The sequence below is a fragment of the Bos javanicus genome, chromosome 7 (assembly GCF_032452875.1).
Source record: "Bos javanicus breed banteng chromosome 7, ARS-OSU_banteng_1.0, whole genome shotgun sequence".
Lineage (NCBI taxonomy): Eukaryota > Metazoa > Chordata > Mammalia > Artiodactyla > Bovidae > Bos > Bos javanicus.
The window spans coordinates 81,600,220-81,622,136 of NC_083874.1; the positions used below are offsets into that span (position 1 = coordinate 81,600,220).

At 37.2% G+C, this 21,917-nt stretch overlaps 1 protein-coding gene across 2 annotated transcripts in view; it reads left to right on the forward strand.

The window, feature by feature from the left end:
* The window catches only part of ATG10 (autophagy related 10), a 257,357-nt gene that overhangs the window by 74,462 nt on the left and 160,978 nt on the right, over nucleotides 1–21,917 (forward strand). For both annotated transcript variants that reach the window (XM_061424322.1, XM_061424323.1), the window contains one exon: nucleotides 2,109–2,216. In XM_061424322.1, the coding sequence (XP_061280306.1) occupies nucleotides 2,109–2,216 (108 nt within the window). The remainder of the gene's footprint in view (nucleotides 1–2,108; nucleotides 2,217–21,917) is intronic.

The window sequence follows — 21,917 nt, forward strand, 5'->3', positions numbered from 1 at the left end:
TGGAATCAAGATTGTCAGGAGAAATATCAATAACCTTACACATGCAGATGACACTATCCTCATGGCAGAAAGTGAAGAACTAAAGAGCCTCTTGATGAAAATGAAAGAGGAGAGTGAAACAGTTGGCTTAAAACTCAGTCTTCAAAAAACTAAGATCATGGCATCCAGTCCCATCACTTCATGTTAAATAGATGGGGAAATAATGGAAACAGTGAGAGACTTTATTTTTGGGGCTCCGAAATCACTGCAGATGGTGACTGCAGCCATGAAATTAAAAGAGGCTTGCTCAAGGACGTAGTAATACATCCAGCGAGGAATGTTTCCTGCCATTGCCCTTGGGTGCGGTAGCTATGCATGATATACATCCAGGTAGTTCCCTGATAGTTCAGTGGTTAGGACTCCATGCTCTCAGTGCCGAGGGCCCAGGTGAATTCCCTGGTTGGGGAATTAAGATCCCACAAAAAGCACAACATGGCCATTAAATAAATAAATGTGTATCCACGATCCCCAGGATCCATATTGACAAGGTGATTCTGGTGTCTGAAATTTACTCCAAAAAAAGAAAAAAGAATAAATAAAAGAGGCTTGCTCTTTGGAAGAAAATCTATGACCAACCTAGACAGCATATTAAAAAGCAGAGACATTACTTTGCCAACAAAGGTCCATCTAGTCAAAGCTATAGTTTTTCCAGTGGTCATGTATGGATGTGAGAGTTAGACCATAAGAAAGCTGAGTGCTGAAAAATTGATGCTTTTGAACTGTGGTGTGGGAGAAGACTCTTGAGAGTCCCTTGGACTGCAAGGAGATCAAACCAGTCCATCCTGAAGGAAATCAGTCCTGAATATTCATTGGAAGGACTGAAGCAGAAGCTGAAACTCCAATAGTTTGGCCACCTGATGCGAAGAGCTGACTCATTTGAAAAGACCCTGATGCTGGGAAATATTGAAGGCAGGAGGAGAAGGGGACGACAGAGTATGAGATGGTTGGATGGCATCACTGACTCGATGGACATGAGTTTGAGCAGGCTCCAGGAGTCTGTGATGGACAGTGAAGCCTAGTGTGCTGCAGTCCATAGGGTTTCAAAGAGTCAGACATGACTGAGCGACTGAACTGAACTGAACTGACACTAATGGTAAAGAACCTGGCTGCCAATGTAGGACACTTAAGAGACACAGGTTTGATCCCTGGGTTGGAAAGATCTCCTGGAGGAGGGCATGGCAACCCACTCCAGTATTCTTGCCTGGAGAATCCCATGGTCATAGGAGCCTGGCTGGCTACCATCCATAGGGTCACAAAGAGTTGGACACTACTGAAGTGACTTAGTATGCATTCATTACATAAGAAGCAGGAGAGAAATGCAACTGGTAAAGGGCTCGGATACCTTCCAACATTTGAGAATAGTGGAAATTATCTTCAACTCTTTGAAGAATGGCTCTGAAAACGAGTTTAGACTCCAGAAGGCATAACTAGAACTGGTGAATTAAGGTTCAATGGACACACTTCAGTGCAATATAGAACTAAGGTTTTTCAGTGAACAGTGTGTTGTATACCAGAACGCAGGTGGTAGTTGTGTAAGGGGGTGACATGTGGGTTCCTGGAAGTGCTCCGGAAGGAGGTGAAAGATTACCTCTCCAGGACCTCTTAATGGAGATCTTTCCTTGAGCAATAAATTGAAACAGTGGATCATTTCTAGCTTCAAGATGCAAGTCCTCCTAAAATTTCTATTTCTCTATATTCTATTAAATGAATATCAATATTAATTATATGACAAGACATTTCTATAAAGTTGATATATTTTTAAACAGCTGCCAACCTATGGTGCTCTATGAATTCTATGTTTTGAAGTGCTTGGGGGAAAAAGGTATTTAACCTATGAGAAGAAGAAACATCATTAATAGGTGATAAAAGTAGGGGCTTAAAACTTCTATTTATTGAATACTTACTGTGTGCAGGATGAATTGGATGAATTTATCCATATTATCTCATCTCATTTAATATGCTTAGTTTTTCATTGCTTGGTTTGGAACTTGTGAGACACTAGTTCTTAGAATGATGAATTCTCACAATAATTGGCTTTTTCTTATGTATTCTTTGGTGATGGAACACAGGACTGTTCTGATGGCTACATGTGTAAAACACATTTTCAAGTTAAAAATGGAACTGCAGTGTCACATCAAGGAACATCTGCCCATGTACAGACATTTCTTCCTGTGGAGGTGAGTGATTTAACATATCATGTTCTCCTTTTCAGTCTTTGTAAAGCATAAAGTAAAAGTTTGAATCTGATAAATATATTTAAAAAATTAACTGCCATCAGATCCTGAACCTGTTGTAAGGGGAGAAGTGAATATCATTTCTAAGAGGTATTTTCTTCTCTAATATTGAAATCAGGAACTGTGGTAAAGTTAAGATTCACTCTGGGTCTGTACAGCTTGTCACAAGGCTTCACCCTTTTGGTTTTTCTTAGATCTAAAAACTACAGATGCCTTCCGTTGCTTATTGATTTTTTCCAGTAAAATCCCCTCAGGATAATACCAGGCCTATACCTCAGCCGAGTAATGTATGATGGAGATCTCTTTACCTAGTCTACCTTTAATTCTTCTCCTTTGTCCTTTAAAATATGCTGGATCTGGGTCTCATTCCTTAGGGGACTTTAACCTTGACTTGAAAATCTTGCTAAATTAAAATTTAATAAGCTACTAATAATGGCATAATGGTTTTCTGGGATATTTTCAACTTTCTTTTTATCAAAATGAAAATAGACTTATTGTACTTTATGTTGTTAACAAAATTTTTTATACATCCATTGTAAAATTAAACAATAGAAAAATATATAAAAACTCCCATACATCCTTCAACTGAAGGTAACCACTATGAATATTTTGGTAAGTATCCTTATGCAACGCATATTTCTGTCAGACACACACATACATACTTGTGTTCTGCAATGAACAAGTATGGCATGGAGATCTTCCCATGTCAGTAGATGTAGATATCTGTAGTTAGTTATTTTTTAATGGCTCCACTGCATTTCATCCTATGGATGAACTATAATTATGTGAACCCATATTGAAGTAAAATGCTTGAATTTTAAAATTGAATCAGTGGGGATCTAATTGCTTCAACATGAAGAAAGAAATATAATGCTTAAATTCCAAATTCCAAATATCCTGGTAAAATGGGAAAGGAGACTTTTTTTGGTGACAGTTAAGCCCTAACCCCTTCTGTCTGTGTATTATGCTGGCCTGGAAGTAACTGTTGCCTATATAATTTATTTTTTATTTATTTTTAAAATTAAATTTATTTTTTTTAAAGTACTCCAAGGGATTTTTATATTTGGTTGCACCAGGTCTTAGCTGCAACATGTGGGATCTAGTTCCCTGACCAGGGTTTGAACTCAAGCCCCCTGCATTGGGAGCTCGGAGTTTTAGCCACTGGACCAGCAGGGAATCCCATTGCCTGTATAACTTACTTTGCAATTTATTCTTGAGGATATTGTGTTTGGTAATAAAGTAAGTGCCCCTGATTTATATATAGATTTAAGGTTTTTTGGGGTAATGTTTTTAGTATATTGAGTGCTTAGTCACTCAGTTGTGTCCGACTCTTTGCAGCTCTCTGGACTGTAGTCTTCCAGGCTCCTCCGTCCAAGAGATTTTTCAGGCAAGGGTACTGGAGTGGGTTGCCATTTTTCTCCTCCAGGGGATCTTGAGTAGGTGTTCAAATTTTGATTACTGTTTCATGGTTCGAATAACGAACATCATATATGAAGCCAAGCATGTTAGGAAGCTTTTCAGTTCATTATATATTAACTTCAAAAATGTACATGGAGATGATGATTTAAAAGATAAATTACTAGTTCTTCCCTAACAAGTTGGCAGACATTTGAAAAGCACTAAAAAGTGGTGTTGACAGTGTGAGGAAACTGACACTTTCTGGTTGATGTTTTAACTTCACAAAGTTTAAAGATGTGCACATACTATGAATTATCTATTCCAATTCTAGGAATTTAGCTTCATAAAATATAATTTTTTTCAACATTTCCCAACAAATTTCAAACATATGAAAAAGTAAAAAGAATTTTGCAGTGAACATCCCTGTATTCTTTGCTTGGATTCCAACATTAACATTTTGCTGTGCTTGCTGTATTATATATTTCTCCCTCTATTCATCTATCTTCCTTTTTGGTGCAGTGCTTTTACATCAAAGTATACTGCAGAAAATAATTAGAAATGTACAGAAAATTTTACATGTGTACATTTAAAACTTTTTCAAGTTTTACATGAAAGTATATTCATTCATTGGTCAGTTTTCATTCCAATCCCAAAGAAAGCCAATGCCAAAGAATGCTCAAACTACCGCACAATTATACTCATCTCACACACTAGTAAAGTAATGCTCAAAATTCTCCAAGCCAGGCTTCAGCAATATGTGAACCGTGAACTTCCAGATGTTCAAGCTGGTTTTAGAAAAGGCAGAGGAACCAGAGATCAAATTGCCAACATCTGCTGGATCATGGAAAAAGCAAGAGAGTTCCAGAAAAACATCTATTTCTGCTTTATTGACTATGCCAAAGCCTTTGACTGTGTGCATCACAATAAACTGTGGAAAATTCTGAAAGAGATGGGAATACCAGACCACCTGATCTGCCTCTTTAGAAATTTGTATGCAGGTCAGGAAGCAACAGTTAGAACTGGACATGGAACAACAGACTGGTTCCAAATAGGAAAAGGAGTACGTCAAGGCTGTATATTGTCCCCCTGTTTATTTAACTTATATGCAGAGTACATCATGAGAAATGCTGGGCTGGAAGAAACACAAGCTGGAATCAAGATGGCCAGGAGAAATATCAATAACCTCAGATATGCAGATGACACCACCCTTATGGCAGAAAGTGAAGAGGAACTCAAAAGCCTCTTGATGAAAGTAAAAGAGGAGAGTGAAAAAGTTGGCTTAAAGCTCAACATTCAGAAAACGAAGATCATGGCATCTGGTCCCATCACTTTATGAGAAATAAATGGGGAAACAGGGGAAACAGTGTCAGACTTTATTTTTCTGGGCTGCAAAATCACTGCAGATGGTGACTGCAGCCATGAAATTAAAAGACGCTTACTCCTTGGAAGGAAAGTTATGACCAACCTAGACAGCATATTCAAAAGCAGAGACATTACTTTGCCAACGAAGGTCCGTGTAGTCAAGGCTGTGGTTTTTCCTGTGGTCATGTATGGATGTGAGAGTTGGACTGTGACAAAAGCTGAGTGCCGAAGAATAGATGCTTTTGAACTGTGGTGTTGGAGAAGACTCTTGAGAGTCCCTTGGACTGCAAGGAGATCCACCCAGTCCATTCTGAAGGAGATCAGCCCTGGGTGTTCTTTGGAAGGAATGATGCTAAAGCTGAAACTCCAGTACTTTGGCTACCTCATGCGAAGAGTTGACTCATTGGAAAAGACTCTGATGCTGGGAGGGATTGGGGGCAGGAGGAGAAGGGGACGACAGAGGATGAGATGGCTGGATGGCATCCCTGACTCGATGGATGTGAGTCTGGGTGAACTCCGGGAGTTGGTGATGGACAGGGAGGCCTGGCGTGCTGCAATTCATGGGGTCACCAAGAGTCGGACACGACTGAGTGACTGAACTGAACTGAACTGATATTCATTTTACCATTATTTATAATAGGAAAAAGTAGAAACAATTAAAATATCCAACAGTAGTGGCACCCCACTCCAGTGTTCTTGCCTGGAGAGTCCCAGGGGCGGGGGAGCCTGGCAGGCTGCCGTCTACGGGATTGCACAGAGTCGGACACGACTGAAGCAACTTAGCAGCAGTAGCAGTAGTGGATTAGTTGCTTATGGCACATCTCTGTGATGGACTTTGTGATTCAGTAGGTTTGGATTGGAGCCTGAGAATTTTCAGTTCTAACAAGTTCCCAGGTTATGCTGATGCTGGTGGTACAGGGACCACCACACTCTAATAACTACTGCAGTACTTTATAATGGAACTCTTAGCATATTTTAGATGTACAGCTGAGATGGTTAGTTAATATAATATATGGTAGAGTTGATATTGTAATAATCTTGATGAAATGAAAAATGTCTTAGGTTGAGCCTGAGATGGAGATTCCTGTTGAAGTGACTTATTAAGGATATGTTCTTAGGAGAAAGGGAGTGATGGAAGCAGGAAAGAACAAGGGATAAAAGCTAAGGGAGATTGTGGTCTCACTCGAGATGAGCTTTAGTCTGATCTCCTTAGAACTCTGGAGCGTAGATACCCAAAATTAGTCTCACCTTGTTTCCTTGAGGCTGACCTTTTGTACTCTGTAACACTTATTGATCTGTCAGTCTGTCATTGCCTGATGTAGAGGAAGACATAGCTTCCAAGCAAGATGGTTCCAGTATTACTGAGAAATTCTTCAGGGAAGAGGGCTGCTGTGTGTTGTCAGCCAACAATTACAACAGCTGGGTGCTAATGGGTACGCTGCCCTTAAGGGGACCTGGGCAGGGCAGCAACAGTGTCTACTACCAAAGAGTAACCTAAAAGCAACAAAATGGCATCTGTGAGGAAGTATATGTATAAGGCCTGCATTGACATGACAGCAGTTTGTTTGAGAAAGGACTAATGATTTTAGTTAACCCCAAGCTCAAGGTAAGTGAAAAAAATGCCATGGATGCTAGAGAAACTGACTGGAAACCTAAGACATATTAATGAAAACATGATTGGATCCCAAATATTGTCTGGGGTCCCCTGGAGGGTCCCAGAGACCCTTTTAAGGGGTCCACAAGGTCAAGTATATGTAATAATGTTAAGATATTATTTACATTTTGTACTTTCATTCTCCCCTAGTTTCCCAGAGGCTACCTATGTGTGATTTTGCAACAGAGTGAGTGCAGAAACAGTTATAAAAATCCAGCTATCTTTAATTAAGTTAGACACTAAAAATATTTTCAAAATGTATACTGCTTTTCTTACTAATTTATGTTGTTTTGGAAAACATTTTTTCATAGAAACTTGCTGTTATATTATCACTCATAGAAATTTGCTATTATATTACCATGTATTTTTAAAGTGAACTAATATTTTTTAAATTTCATTTTTAATTTCTAATACAATAAATATCATGCACATAACTCTCTTAAGCAAAAAGTTCATTGGAATCTTCAATGAATTTTTTTTAAATTTTATTTTATTTTTAAACTTTACAATATTGTATTAGTTTTGCCAAATATCGAAATGAATCCACCACAGGTATACCTGTGTTCCCCATCCTGAACCCTCCTCCCTCCTCCCTCCTCATACCCTCCCTCTGGATTGTCCCAGTGCACCAGCCCCAAGCATCCAGTATCGTGCATCGAACCTGGACTGGCGACTCGTTTCATACATGATATTATACATGTTTCAATGCTATTCTCCCAAATCTCCCCACCCTCTCCCTCTCCCATAGAGTCCATAAGACTGATCTATACATCAGTGTCTCTTTTGCTGTCTCGAATTTTAAAAGTGTAAAGGGGTGTTGAGACCAGATAGTTTGAAAATCATTGCTATAGAACAAGGAAATATTACCTTATTATATGTGCAGAACAACATTGATAGAGTACATGATGAACGGATTCATAAATAATAGTTGAAAATTGATCATAAATGGGGTTTATCCATTCAAAGAAGCATGCTGGGGGCCATGGGTAGGCTTGAAAATGTATTATTATGAGGACTATTGGGAGTTCTGGGGATGTTAAATTAGAACTAAAGACCTAGGAAGGTTAATTGTCTTAAGATATCTAGAAAGCTTTCCCGTGGAAGAGAGAGTAGACTCACATTGTTTCTAAGGAGACAGAGTAACTGGAAATTATTCAAGACAGGTCTCTCTACTGTTTAGGTTGCTCACAGTGAAGTTGGTCATCTTGCAAAGCTGTGAGTTCCCTTCCCTTTCTTGGAGATGTTAGCCACAGAGTGGATAACCTTTTCTCCAAAACAGTGGTCACTGACAGAAATGTTTAGATGTTTAAAGCACCAGGATGGTGATGAATGAAGTGGGCTGATGGGATTTGGTGGGACCTGTGGAGAAGTGGAGAGGGAATGGTTCATCCAAAGGGGAGTAGAAATGCTTCTCCAGGTGGATTTTCAAGAGAAGGCAAGATTTGGATTTATGTGTTGATTTAAGTAAAAAAAAAAAAAAAAATCTGTGCAGACTAAATAGACTATGTGTATGGGCTGCAAATGGTCCTTAGGCCACCAGTTTATAACCTGGCCTCTAATATTATAGAAAGGGGTCCCACATTATATAGAAGACTGAGCCAGGGGACTTTGGAATTCTCTTTAGAATTTAGAGCACCATCCATAACTGGGCTTCCCAGGTGGTGCTAGTGGTAAAAAACCTGCCTGTGAATGCAGGAGACGAAAGAGACCTGGGTTTGATCTCTGGTTCAGGAAGATCCCCTGGAGGAGGGCATGCAACCCACTCCAGTAGTCTTGCCTGGAGAATCCCATGGACAGAGGAGGCTGGTGGGCTACCATCCATAGGGTCACAAAAGTGTTGGACATGACTGAAGTGACTTAGCACAGCATATCTGTACATCACATTTCCTATTTAAAGATATTTGAAAGAATGCCTCTACTAATAGTTACTTTTAAAAAGATCTAAAAAAAACTGGCCATGTATGAAGTGGGAAATCAGATCACTTCTTTGTTCCAATCAGAACTGGTAGTCTTGCCTATAGAGGGGTAGCTGGATTCATGATTTTTATGCTCGTGAGTTTATAGCCAATAAACAGGAATTTAAAAATCAAAGAAATATAATGGAATATGTGAGTGAAGTAATTTGTTAAAATCATAATCTATGTCTTGTTTGAATTTTTAAAATGTAATTTAAAATGATAGTTAAAAGAGTGAGATGATATTCAGAAATCTACTAAAAACATTGGGGTTTCTTAGTGTTGGTTTTGGGGACAAGAGTTCTTATATGATTATTCATTAGATAAGACATTTATTGTTGAGAGTAGTTACTGTGATTTGCTTGTGACATTTCTGAGTTTGTGAAGTAACAAACAAGATGTTCTCTTTTCATTACCAGTGACCAAGAGAGATTCATTGCTTTATTTATAAAAGTAAAATAATAGTTTGAGAATGAAAGTGGTAGCAAAGGCTCTATACTCAAGTTAGACAATTTTTTTGAGGAAAATTAGTCACTGTTAACCTTTAAACCTCATGTGAATATTATTGCAAAATAACTACTAAACTTTAAAATTATTTTGTAAGGTTCTAAATTAACTCCCAGTGCTAAAGAATCCACCTGGCTATGCAAAAGACACAAAAGATGCAGGTTCGATTCCTAGGTCCAGAAGATCCCCTGGAGTAGGAAATGGGAACCTGATCCAATATTCTTGCCTAAAAAATTCCATGGACACAGGAGCCCAACAGACTACAGTCCATTGGGCTGCCAACAGTCAGACACGACTGAGTACAGCGCAACAACAGCAAATTAACTCATTGGCCAATATAGACTACAATGGCTGCAATTCTAGAGAATTCTAGCTACAGTGCTACAATTCTAGCTACAATTATGATTCTAGAGAAACAAGGTATAAGTTTTTTTTTTTTAATCATGTTTAACATTAAACCACTCTAAAAGGAAACAATGAGATGAATATTCAACATGGATATTGATTTTTAATGACCAGTAGTAAAAATTACTAATGAATGTTTAGAAGAGGGAAGTGCCTGAAATTTCTTCCTGTAGAAATAGCTTTTGTCTAACATTGGTTTGCATTTTCTTTTTATCTCTACCATCTTCATATATGGAATTCTGAATCATTTTCATAGAATAGAGATAGCCCAGATTTTGCCCTTCAATTAATTCAATTTCAGTTCAGTTCAGTCGCTCATTCGTGTCCAATTCTTTGCCACCCCATGAATCGCAGCACGCCAGGCCTCCCTGTCCATCACCAACTCCCGGAGTTCACTCAGACTCATGTCCATCGAGTCAGTGATGCCATCCAGCCAACTCATCCTCTGTTGTCCCCTTCTTCTCCTGTCACCCATAAATATTTATTTTAGGTTGGTCAGTGATTATTTTTTTATATTATTGAAGTTTGGATTCTTCTGTGTGAAGTTTCATTTCTTCCTTTTGAAGAGGTATCAGAGATGGGTATTGAGCATATTTTATTTATTCATTTACCATCTTCATTACTTTAAAGCCTGCGGTTACACCTTTAGATTACATTTTTAAAAACTATGAAAATGATAGAGTCATAAGAATAGCAATAGTATACTACTGGAAAAGGGATTTTTTGTCCTAGGGCCTTGTAGTCCAGTAACTGGGACTTTTCCTAGTCCAGGGCAGGTAGAATATTATAGAAAATCCTGAACAAAAAAACAGCTTATCACAAATTCCCTGAAGCATAAAGCTGAGAATCAGTAACAGGAAATGATCTCAATTACCAAAAGAACATATTCAGAGAATGATGATCTTCTGATGTAACCAGGTCTTCAAATATACTCATTTGCCCTAAGGATTTTATTAAGTGGCTTCTAGGATGAGTTCTATTTTGTATGTCTGAAATAGACTCATATGTCAGAATATTATGGGTTTTTTATACATATAATGGAATAAATGACAAGCTACAGTTCTCAGTGTTAACAATTTCTCTGTAAAGCAACTGCTATTTTTAGACAGAAGTATAGACATATTAATAAATGTAAATGATGAGTAATAAGCATGTTTACCTCTAGTATCTGAAAATGTAACTATTAAACCAATGCTAACTAACACATCAGAAAATCTATTATACTTAATATGTGTAGATACAAATGAAAGTACCTGTAATAGTCAGTATTGATTTATTGATATAATGAATCTAATGTTGATAGATAAGTGGATTTTTAAAGTAAATAACTATTAATACAGCAAACCTCAATCCCGTAATACCATTTTGTGTTTTTCTTGTGGTATATTATGAAAGTGTTCAAAGGCAAAGTAAATTTTATTTAACTTAGAGTGTAAATATATGCCACGAAGTGGTGTGTTTGAGAGAAGAGTATAGGATATTCTGAAAATCAGTCAGGTCTGATTAGGATTTTCAGTTCTAATAAAACTGTGGACTATTACACTAGATATAGTATTTATTATACAAACTACATTTCTTTAACTATGCTTTGACAGAAACATGTGTTTACTTATTCTTAGAACTCATCAGAAATCACATACAGAGATGTAGCACTAAAACTATTTGAACTACCTAATAAAATATTGGTGGGGGGAGCGGTCTTAAAAGACCTTAGTGTTCAGCTATGAAACCAAGAAGTATTATATGGAAGCAGAAACATGCCCCATACTCTCTCAAATCTTTCTTCTTTAGGCTCTTGGTACCTGAGTAATATCACTTTTCAAAATTCGGAGAAAATATTAGGTTTAGTGAGAACATATAACCTGAAAGGCTTCTTAAGTTTACTCCTACCTTTGAAATTCTCTGTGCTCTATTTGCTGTGGCAGAGCAAAGAGAGAATCTGTTTTTTGAGAGAAATCAAGTTGAATCAATCCAGATAGGTAACTAATTCTCTTTCTATTTTTCAAGCCAGTAGAAAAGCCTTTGCTAAGGCTAAGGCACCTGCCATACCCACTGTATTTTAACTCAGCAGTGAGTTATATCACAAAGCTTTCTTTATGTATAGTTCTAATATTGAAGTGTTTTTTTAAAGTCAAAAGTATGATCATTTCTAGCAGCAGATGTGTACTTGAGAGAATACCGAGCTGATATTTTATGTATGAAAATCCGATTTTCAACGTGAAATGCTTCTGTCCAGTTGTAAAGGTCTAAAAGGAACCAGTTATTTCTGAGGAAGAACACTTAGTGTATTATTTTAATTGCTCTAATTATTTCTCCCATTTACAAAAAAATGAGTTTGAGTTGCTCTCCATGATACAGGTTTAAAAAAGAAACGTAATAGATTAATTGGAGGTTTCAAGCTTTATGAGGATATCTTGATTTTATAATCAAATCTAAAGTAAATGAAGGTGAAACCACTATTTAGTATTTCTTCCTCCTCCTTTTTTTCTTTGTTTTTGGAAATCTGTGGAAACTCCATGTGTGGAGAGGGATCCATTGGAATATTCTATAATGAGATTTGCTCTCACAAAATATTAAATAGAATCTAAAATATTTGAGTCTTCAAAGTTTTTTTAATCAATTATATTTAAAATTCCTTTTATTCCTTAGTTAAATTGTTTGTTTGTTTTTGTTCAATTATTTTTGACTGCACTGCAAGACATGTGAGATCTTGGTTCCCTGACCAGGGATCAAACCTGTGCATCTGCAGTGGAAGCACACAGGCTTAACCACTATGCTGCCAGGAAAGTCCTCCTCAGTTAAATTGAAAAGGTTAATTTAAAAAGTATTTTCTGGAGTGAAAGAAATACCCATCAGAATAATAGTCTATGCAGGACTCAAAAGCAGTCTAAAGAAATTGAATGTTGAAATGGAAATGTGAAATACCGTGGAAGACGGCAATCTTTGGATGTTTGAAAGACTGTTGATTTTATTTTTGTTTTTTAGCTTGAATGAAATTAGCTACTTGGCAGGATTTTTTAAACTGTTAGATAAAGACTATTATATAGAATGTGGTTTTACTACAGAATTATTGCCCAGAACTAGGGACAATTGTATATGTATATTGCTACTTATTTAATTGGACCCATGTAGGTGCCAATATTTTTTCAGCTAGGACCTGAAATGCTCAGTGTTAAAGAGGCCTTATTAAAAATGTGGATGAACTATTTTTACAGAGAGACAAAACATTTTCAAATTGGAATAGTGATTCTGAACCTTGCTACTAGACTCCAAGCATTGTCCCGGTTAGATCACTTTGATTCCACTGTGCCTAGCATATAACTGTCAGACACTAATAGAGCCTATATCTTGATTTTTCTGGATGGAATTATCCAAAATTTCCCCTCTCTCCAGTGTACTATTAAAAGTTAGCAATATTAAAATAAATATTTTGTCATTATCAATTTTTGTCTGTTTATCAAATGGTACTTAGTAAATGAAGTGGCCAGGAATATTTGTTAAAGTTTATCTCTATATGTATGTGCCTAAGGGTGAAAAATAACTTTACCTTAAAATAAGTGGAAATAACCAGGTCTGAAATCTGTTGCTTGTAGAAGCAACACGGTATATTAAGATGAAATTTCAATTGCCATTTATCCCAAAGGGCCAAGAGTGGCATATTTGACAGATCTTTTTCAAGAAAAGTTTGCCAGCCTCCACACTGGTTTTACATACAAGATGATTGGTAGTTTAGTGTTCTTTTTAAAAATAATAAACAAATGAATGTTTCAGGAAACCTCTGATAGACTGAATCAGGTGGAACTGATTTAATGTTATGGATAATTACATAATTAGTGCTGTAAAAAATAAACTATACTATCTGCTTGATGGACTGAAGCTGCTGTGAAGGAGGTATGTAATTATACAATCAGCATCCTCCTCCTATGCTGATTCTAGGTAATCCTTTTTCTTCCTTGTCTGAGAAGGGGCTTCCTGTCTGTGTTTCCTGATGTTAATTTTAAATGAATAGAGCTGAGCATTCTGTAGTTTCCCATCCCTTGATAAGTCTTCCCATGCTCCAGGTCTGTGTGAGACCATCCTCTGAGACCAGTGGCTTTCAGACTTTTGATATAGACTCACAATAAGAAATATATTTTACATCAGGACCCAGTACACACTACACACACATATCTGAAGCCAGGGTTCACAAGAAATAATTCTTATTCTTTTTGATCTACCTACTCTATTAATCTATTTTGCTCTATTTTATTTTTAAAAAAATGCTGGCTGAAGTCCACCAGTTGATTTTGGAATCTCCTAAGAGCTCATGACTCACGTTTAGAAAATATTACTTAAATCCTTGATGATTGCTAATGTCAGTGGAAGGGATTCAGAGAGTACCATAACGTTGCTGCCGTGGGCTTTGGGTAGCAGGTGGTGTGGCATGGTTGAAAGAACAACAGCTTTGGAGTTGGGCAAATTTGGTTTTAAATGCCTGATTTTACTTATTTTAACTGTGTGCTTTGAACATGTGACTAAACCTCTGTGAGCCTCAAATCCCTTATCTGTAAACATGGATTCCAAATATTTGAGAGAGTCAGGAAGTGGGGAATTGGGGTCCATCTATTAACTGATGTCATGGAAGAAGGCATCTGATCATGGCTGAAAAAGTGGTAGGCAATTCATAAAGTTTACATTACTTTCCCCACTCTTTTTCAACATCAAACACCTCACCTGGGAAAGAGCATGGTAAATCCCTGCCTCACAGGGTGCTAGTGAGGATCACGTAGGATAATGGAACCAAAGACTAACTAATGTGAATTTTTATCAGAGCATCCTTAAGGCAGTGTCACTGTTTGAGAATAAATCTATGAGAAAGTAGGATAGAAGAGAGTCCTGTGAAGGTTGAGTGACAACACTGGAAAACAAAACAAGTTCTGAAATTCTGTATTATGATTTAATAGCAAGGATTGTTTCGAGATATAGTGGTATTCAAAACTCAACATTCAAAAACCGATTATCCGGTCCCATCACTTCATGGCAAATAGATGGCGAAACAATGGAAACAGTGACAGACTTTATTTTCTTGGGCTTCAAAATCACTGATGATGGTGACTGCAGCCATGAAATTAAAAGACACTTGCTCCTTGGAAGAAAAACTATTGACAAACCCAGACACCATATTAAAAAGCAGAGACATTACTTGACTGACAAAGGTCTGTCTAGTCAAAGCTATGGTTTTTCCAGTCATGTATGGATGTGAGAGTTGGACCATAAAGAAGGCTGAGCACCAAAGAATTGATGCTTTTAAACTGTGGTGTTGAAGAAGACTCCTGAGAGACCATTGGACTGCAAGGAGATCAAGCCAGTCAATCCTAAAGAAAATCAGTCCTGAACATTCATTGGAAGGACTGATGCTGAGGCTGAAACTCCAATACTTTGGCCATCTGATGCGAAGAGCTGACTCGTTGGACAAGACCCTGATGCTAAGAAAGAGTGAAGGCAGGAGGAGAAGGGGTCGATAGCAGATGAGATGGTTGGATGACATCACTGACTTGATGGACATGATGGGAGCTGGTAATGAACAGGGAAGCCTGGCTTGCTGCTGTCCATGGGGTCGCAAAGAGTCAGACACAACTGAGTGACCAAACTGAACTGATAGTGGTATTGCATGTTGATATTGGAGAGCTGCTACCAAACTGCTAAAGAATTATTTATAGTGCCTATTATAAATTGTATATATAAATCGTTTCACTTTGCATTATATATAGGATTTAAAGAAACTTTAAAATTATTCAGCAAAGGAGTTTGCTTCAGTAAGACCTGGAAAATGAACATAAAAGATAAGTAATTACCTATTGTATAAAATTTCTGTCATGTTCTTTATCTTAACTAAAATACAGTATAATAATTTAATTGTGAGAAAATTGTAGCCTCTGTCTCATGGCTTGAACTCTTGGGAGAATTTTCATTGTACATGTGTCAGTTCAGTTGCTCAGTAGTCTCCAATTCTGCGACCCCATGGACTGCAGCATGCCAGGCTTCCTTATCTATCACCAGCTCCCGGAGCTCGCTGAAACTCATGTCCATCGAGTCAGTGATACTATCTAACCATGTCATCGTCTGTCGTCCCCTTCTCCTCCAGCCTTCAATCCATGTGTATGTTTTTATAAAGGCACCTTCTTTACTTTAAAGGTGTTTTAACTACTTCTAAGTTAGTTCATAACTTTGAAATGCTGTTTCCTCACTAGTTTTCAATGTTTTTCTTGTCTGAAAGAAAACTCCTTGGTTTTGATACTGTCTGTACTACTCTCTTATATCATCTTTTTTCTAGAATTTTACTGATGTTGTGATTATTTAGTGGTAACCTGGGCTTTGTTGGTTGTGAGGAAAGGACATAAATCAGACAAGGCAAGTATAAGGCCTTGGCAGCTACAAAGCATCTTTTCCGTATTTCTTATTCTCCAGGGTTTTCAGTCTCTGGTTGCTCTGAAATGTTTCACTCTCATTTTAGGCCTGTGCTGGTTGATTGCACTTAATTTCTGTGCCATTTCTATGTTTACAGTCCCTTACATCATGTTAGGAAATCACCTCGCACTTAAAGTTCAAATCACACTTACATTCAGGAGAAAAGTCCTGGCTCCTTTAAGACAGAAGTACTTTTTTCTCTGCCAGAAAGCTCATTGTAAAACTGAAAAGCTTAACCAAAAAGGGTTTCAATGTAAATTGAATATTGATGGAGAAGGGTGGTTAATTGGTCTTAGTAACTTGGTTGCTAAGGAAGCATTTTTCTGATTGGGAGGAAACTCTCCTGGGTATTCTACTGCTTCTTGTGGACCTAAAATGCTTTGTTTTATCTCTTACTTTCTGTTTCTGAGTTGGAAGAGGAAAAAGCAGAAAGCTATCATAGGAATGAAAAGCTGTGGGAAGCAGATGGTTGCTCTCTCTTAGCTACAGAAAGAGAGAGCTAAATACTGACTAGCAACAAGCCAATGCCAGCAAGGACTCTTTGTGTAAGGCAGACAGTTGGAAAATACCATGAGGGCAAGATATAAAGAGCTTGCATAAGAGGACATAGGTTAGATTAGGGGTTTTTTAGTGCCTGGAAACATGTAGGTGAAAAAAATTAAAGGATATTTTGAATGGACATCCAATACCCATGTTAAACAGCAGGATGTTTTTTGAATGGCTGAGTTTATTAAGAGGAATTATTTAGTTTGTACTTATTTGCGTTTTGAAGGTTTTGTACCATATCATATATTAAATTTAGTTAATTTTTAGTTATTTTAATAAACAATATTTAGTTACAAACATCTCTATTATTGTATAGTTTATTGCGTAGTAGTACTATAAGTAACCTTGGAGCAAACAAATTACAGATTTTTCATTGAAATTTTTTTTTTCAAAATAAAAATGCCTTTGAACATTGTACATATATGCTAAACTTTAAGAAATACTTTAAATAATTTTGGTTATACTCTAAGTATACTTTAAGTAATTATTTCTACATACTAAATGATGTTACACTAACCTCAGTAAATTAGTGCCTATATTTTTCTTAATTTCATTTTTTTTTTTTAACTCACCGCTTCATTCAGCAGATATTTTAGAGTATCTACTAAGTCTATAGTAGATAGACTTAGGCACTTTGTAAAAGGGTACCAAAAGGAATAAAACTTCTCAGAAGCAGTGACATATGTCTCAGGAGAATTTAGAAAAGAAAATATTTTTTCTGGTATTTTATGGTCTGTTAGCTTTTGTATGTTTTCCCCATTACTAGTATTACATATTATTATTTGTACTAAACATTTTTTATGGTACTTTTAAATTGTAAAATTCTTTTAAATAGCATTATTTGGATCATTTTTGTGGACATATGTAAAGAGAACCAGAGTTTCTTGGCTCCTTCCACAACCCTGAAGTGTTGTAAGAGGATGCATAAGTCCTCCTTGGGAACCTTTCTGGAATTTAACTTTGATTTTCTTGGCCGAGTAGTTCCTGTCCTGTGAGTGTGACTAGAAGATCTTAGAGAAAGGGCAAAATGTGATGATCCTTTTGAGGACCTCTGATTATAATAATATTATCAGAGAAACTAGTTTAACATGGATTACTTAAGTATTAATATAACCAGAGGGCTTACTAAATATGTGGGTGGTCATCAGTGATGAATTTTACACTTAAAGGGCAGACAAGATAATCAAGTAAAAAACACTGATAGACTAATAGAGCAAATTGGACTTCCTCGGTAGTACAGTAATAGAATAACATGAAGAGTAATCTGTGGTCCTCTTTCCTTTTAAATTTGGTTAATTCTGATAGTTAAAAAAATTATATGCTAAGTCTACATTTTCACATTTATCTGCTGCGTAATTTTAATATTGCTTCACAATTCATTGGTTTAGGCTTTTTATAGCCTTTATAAGCTGGATTGTCTTTCACTGATTTAAGATTTAGTAAATGAAAGGGATCATTAAGGATAAAAGAGAGCAGCAAATATGAGTTTCATTGTTAAAAGGTAAATATATATTTTGGATTTTTAAACAGAATGATGAGTAAATGAGAAAATTGGTGTTTGTAATAATAATACTAAGTGACTCTTTGGATGTCACATTTATTTTAACTCAGTATTCATTACTTTAAAATAAGTGTACTGTTTGTTTTTTTATAGCTGTGAAAGATACTGCATTGAGCTGAGATTAAAAAAAAAAATTTTTTTTTAGAACTCAATTGCTTCTATTAAGATGAAACTCAGCTAGTAAACTCATTAAGTAAGGACCTTAGGCAGTTCTCTAGCTGAGACTGAAAGCACAGTACTGCAGACATCTTTGCATCACCGCCATGAATGACCTTGAAGGAAGCTAGCACTTCATAAAGCAAACTCCTCTCTGTGCCACATCGTTCTTATTTGATTGATGCCTTAGAAAAAGCTGTAAGATTTTCTTTCCTTTATAGTGTGGGGCATATATACTCCTTATACTTCATAGATTTTGCACTTGTCTGGAGTATTTCGTTGGCAGGTTCTTATAAGTTCTGATCTTTCACTGACTGCAGTACAAGTAAGCAGTGAAATGTCTCTCTTTTGATCAATTATTACTAGGGAGGAAGGTCTTGGTGCATTGGGATCATGGTTTTTAAGAATGGAAATATACTGACTTTCTAACTTGGGTGTAATACAGCCATTTTTCTTCCATCATAATCTTTCCAAGCATCTCAGTAGGTTGAAGGGTTTAATACTGAGGTTTTATGATTTATATTATTCAAAGAATATAGATTCCTGTCTAGCTACTATTCACTGTGCTTTCTTAAATTGATAGTTCCCCTTCCTTTTAGTTTTTTACTTTAATGTACAATGAAAGTTTTAGTATACATTTTTATCCTCAAAAGAAGAAGGCACCAGAAACCTCAGAAGATTAAAAGATTATATTACTACTTTGGAATTACTTGGTCATAAGAAATTATAAGTAAGGAACATCCAGAAGAACAGTCATCGATTTGTCTGCCCTCACCTTGCTGTAGGAATACCAGGAGGAAACTTTTCAATATTTTGGTTCTGGAAAGTGTATAAAAGCTATGTTAGGGCCCTTGAGGCTGAGTATTTAAGGATTAACACGTGCATTACATTGGGTGGAGGTGGAGCTAATACCAGCTTCAGCCTAGTGTATTGCAGAGACCATTTAGAGCCTTTTCCTCTTTACCAGGGAGCCTGGTCAGCCAGTGACTCCAAACCTCAGTGCCATACTTTTTCTCTCTGAGATCTGAAGCTGGTCCTCCTGATCTACTTCTGTTAACCTGACTGAATTTTGCGCCTTGCTTAGCTTATCTTTCTGAAATACAGTTTAGGGTCACCTAAATACCTATTCTCTTATATCTTCTCATTTGTTGAACACAGAAATAGCTTAGTGAATAGGAACTTAGCCATGCTGAGTTTTTCTTCAGTTACTTGATTAACACCATGTCTCATGGTCAGCTTTATTCTGCAGACCCTCTTGAGAGTCTTTGAACATGCTTAATTTATGCTAAATCCCTTTTATAATATATTTCCTGGCTGATGAACTTATAGATTTTCTTTTAAAAGTACATATGAATGCACTGGGACTAAAATAAATTTTCAGCCTTTTATCCAACTGTTAGTACTTTTTCTTGTTTTTAAAAATTTTTTAAACCAAGCTACTAAAACAGTTAGAAAATATTCACTTTCATGAAACAGAAAACAAATCAAGAAGTTATGGAAGTCTTTAAGCCATTTTGAGTTTATTTTTGTGTATGGTGAGAAGGTGTGTTCTAACTTCATTGATTTACCTACGGCTGTCCAACTTTCCCAGCACAAAAAGATTGGGATACCATAAAACTCCTAGAAGAAATCATAAGCACAACATTCTCTGACATATATCATACCAATGTTTTCTTAGGTCATTCTCCTAAGGCAGTAGAAATAAATACAAAAATAAATAAATGAGACCTAATCAAACTTACAAACTTTTGCAGAGCAAAGAAAACCATAAACAAAATAAAAAGACAACCTGCTGCTAAGTTGCTTCAGTCATGTCCAACTCTGTGCGAGCCCATAGATGGCAGCCCAAAAGGCTCCCCCATCCCTGGGATTCTCCAGGTAAGAACACTGGAGTGGGTTGCCATTTCCTTCTCCAATGCATGAAAGACAACCTACAGAATGGGAAAAAATATTTGTAAACAGTGCAACTGACTTAATTTCCAAACTGGCTTAATTTCAAAAATACAATATGTAAAAAGCTCATACAACTGAACAACAAAAGAAAAAACAAACAACCCAATAGAAAAATGGGCAGAAGACTTAAATAGACATTTCTCCAAAGAAGAAATACAAATTGCCAATAGGCACATGAAAAGATGCTCAACATTTGTAATTATTAGAGAAATGCAGATCAAATCTACAGTGAGGTATGACCTCATACCCATCAGAATTATTGTTCATTTGCCAGGCTTCAGCAATATGTGAACCGTGTACATGTTAAGCTGGTTTTAGAAAAGGCAGAGGAACCAGAGATCAAATTGCCAACATCTGCTGGATCATGGAAAAAGCAAGAGAGTTCCAGAAAAGCATCTATTTCTGCTTTATTGACTATGCCAAAGCCTTTGACTGTGTGGATCACAATAAACTGTGGAAAATTCTGAAAGAGATGGGAATACCAGACCACCTGATCTGCCTCTTGAGAAATTTGTATGCAGGTCAGGAAGCAACAGTTAGAACTGGACGTGGAACAACAGACTGGTTCCAAATAGGAAAAGGAGTACGTCAAGGCTGTATATTGTCACCCTGTTTATTTAACTTATATGCAGAGTACATCATGAGAAATGCTGGAAGAAACACAAGCTGGAATCAAGATTGCCAGGAGAAATATCAATAACCTCAGATATGCAGATGACACCACCCTTATGGCAGAAAGTGAAGAGGAACTAAAAAGCCTCCTGATGAAAGTGAAAGAGGAGAGTGAAAAAGTTGGCTTAAAGCTCAACATTCAGAAAACAAAGATCATGGCATCCGGTCCCATCACTTCATGGGAAATAGATGGGGAAACAGTGGAAAGTGTCAGACTTTATTTTTCTGGGCTCCAAAATCACTGTAGATGGTGATTGCAGCCATGAAATTAAAAGACGCTTACTCCTTGGAAGGAAAGTTATGACCAACCTGGATAGTATATTCAAAAGCAGAGACATTACTTTGCCAACAAAGGTTCGTCTAGTCAAGGCTATGGTTTTTCCTGTGGTCATGTACGGATGTGAGAGTTGGACTGTGAAGAAGGCTGAGCGCCGAAGAATTGATGCTTTTGAACTGTGGTGTTGGAGAAGACTCTTGAGAGTCCCTTGGACTGCAAGGAGATCCAACCAGTCCATTCTGAAGGAGATCAGCCCTGGGATTTCTTTGGAAGGAATGATGCTAAAGCTGAAACTCCAGTACTTTGGCCACCTCATGCAAAGAGTTGACTCATTGGAAAAGACTGATGCTGGGAGGGATTGGGGGCAGGAGGAGAAGGGGACGACAGAGGATGAGATGGCTGGATGGTACACTGACTCGATGGACGTGAGTCTCAGTGAACTCTGGGAGTTGGTGATGGACAGGGAGGCCTGGCGTGCTGCAATTAATGGGGTCGCAAAGAGTTGGACACGACTGAGCGACTGATCTGATCTGATCTGATCTGCTCGATCATTCCAACTTTTTGTGGCCCCATGGACTGCAGCCCTCCAGGCTTTCCTGTCCTTCACCATCTCCAGAGTTTACTCAGACTCATGTCCGTTCAGTCAATGATGCCATCCAAACATCTCATCCTCTCTCATCCCCTTCTCATCCTGCCTTTAATCTTTCCCAGCATCAGGGCCTTTTCTAATGAGTTGGCTCTTTGCATCAGA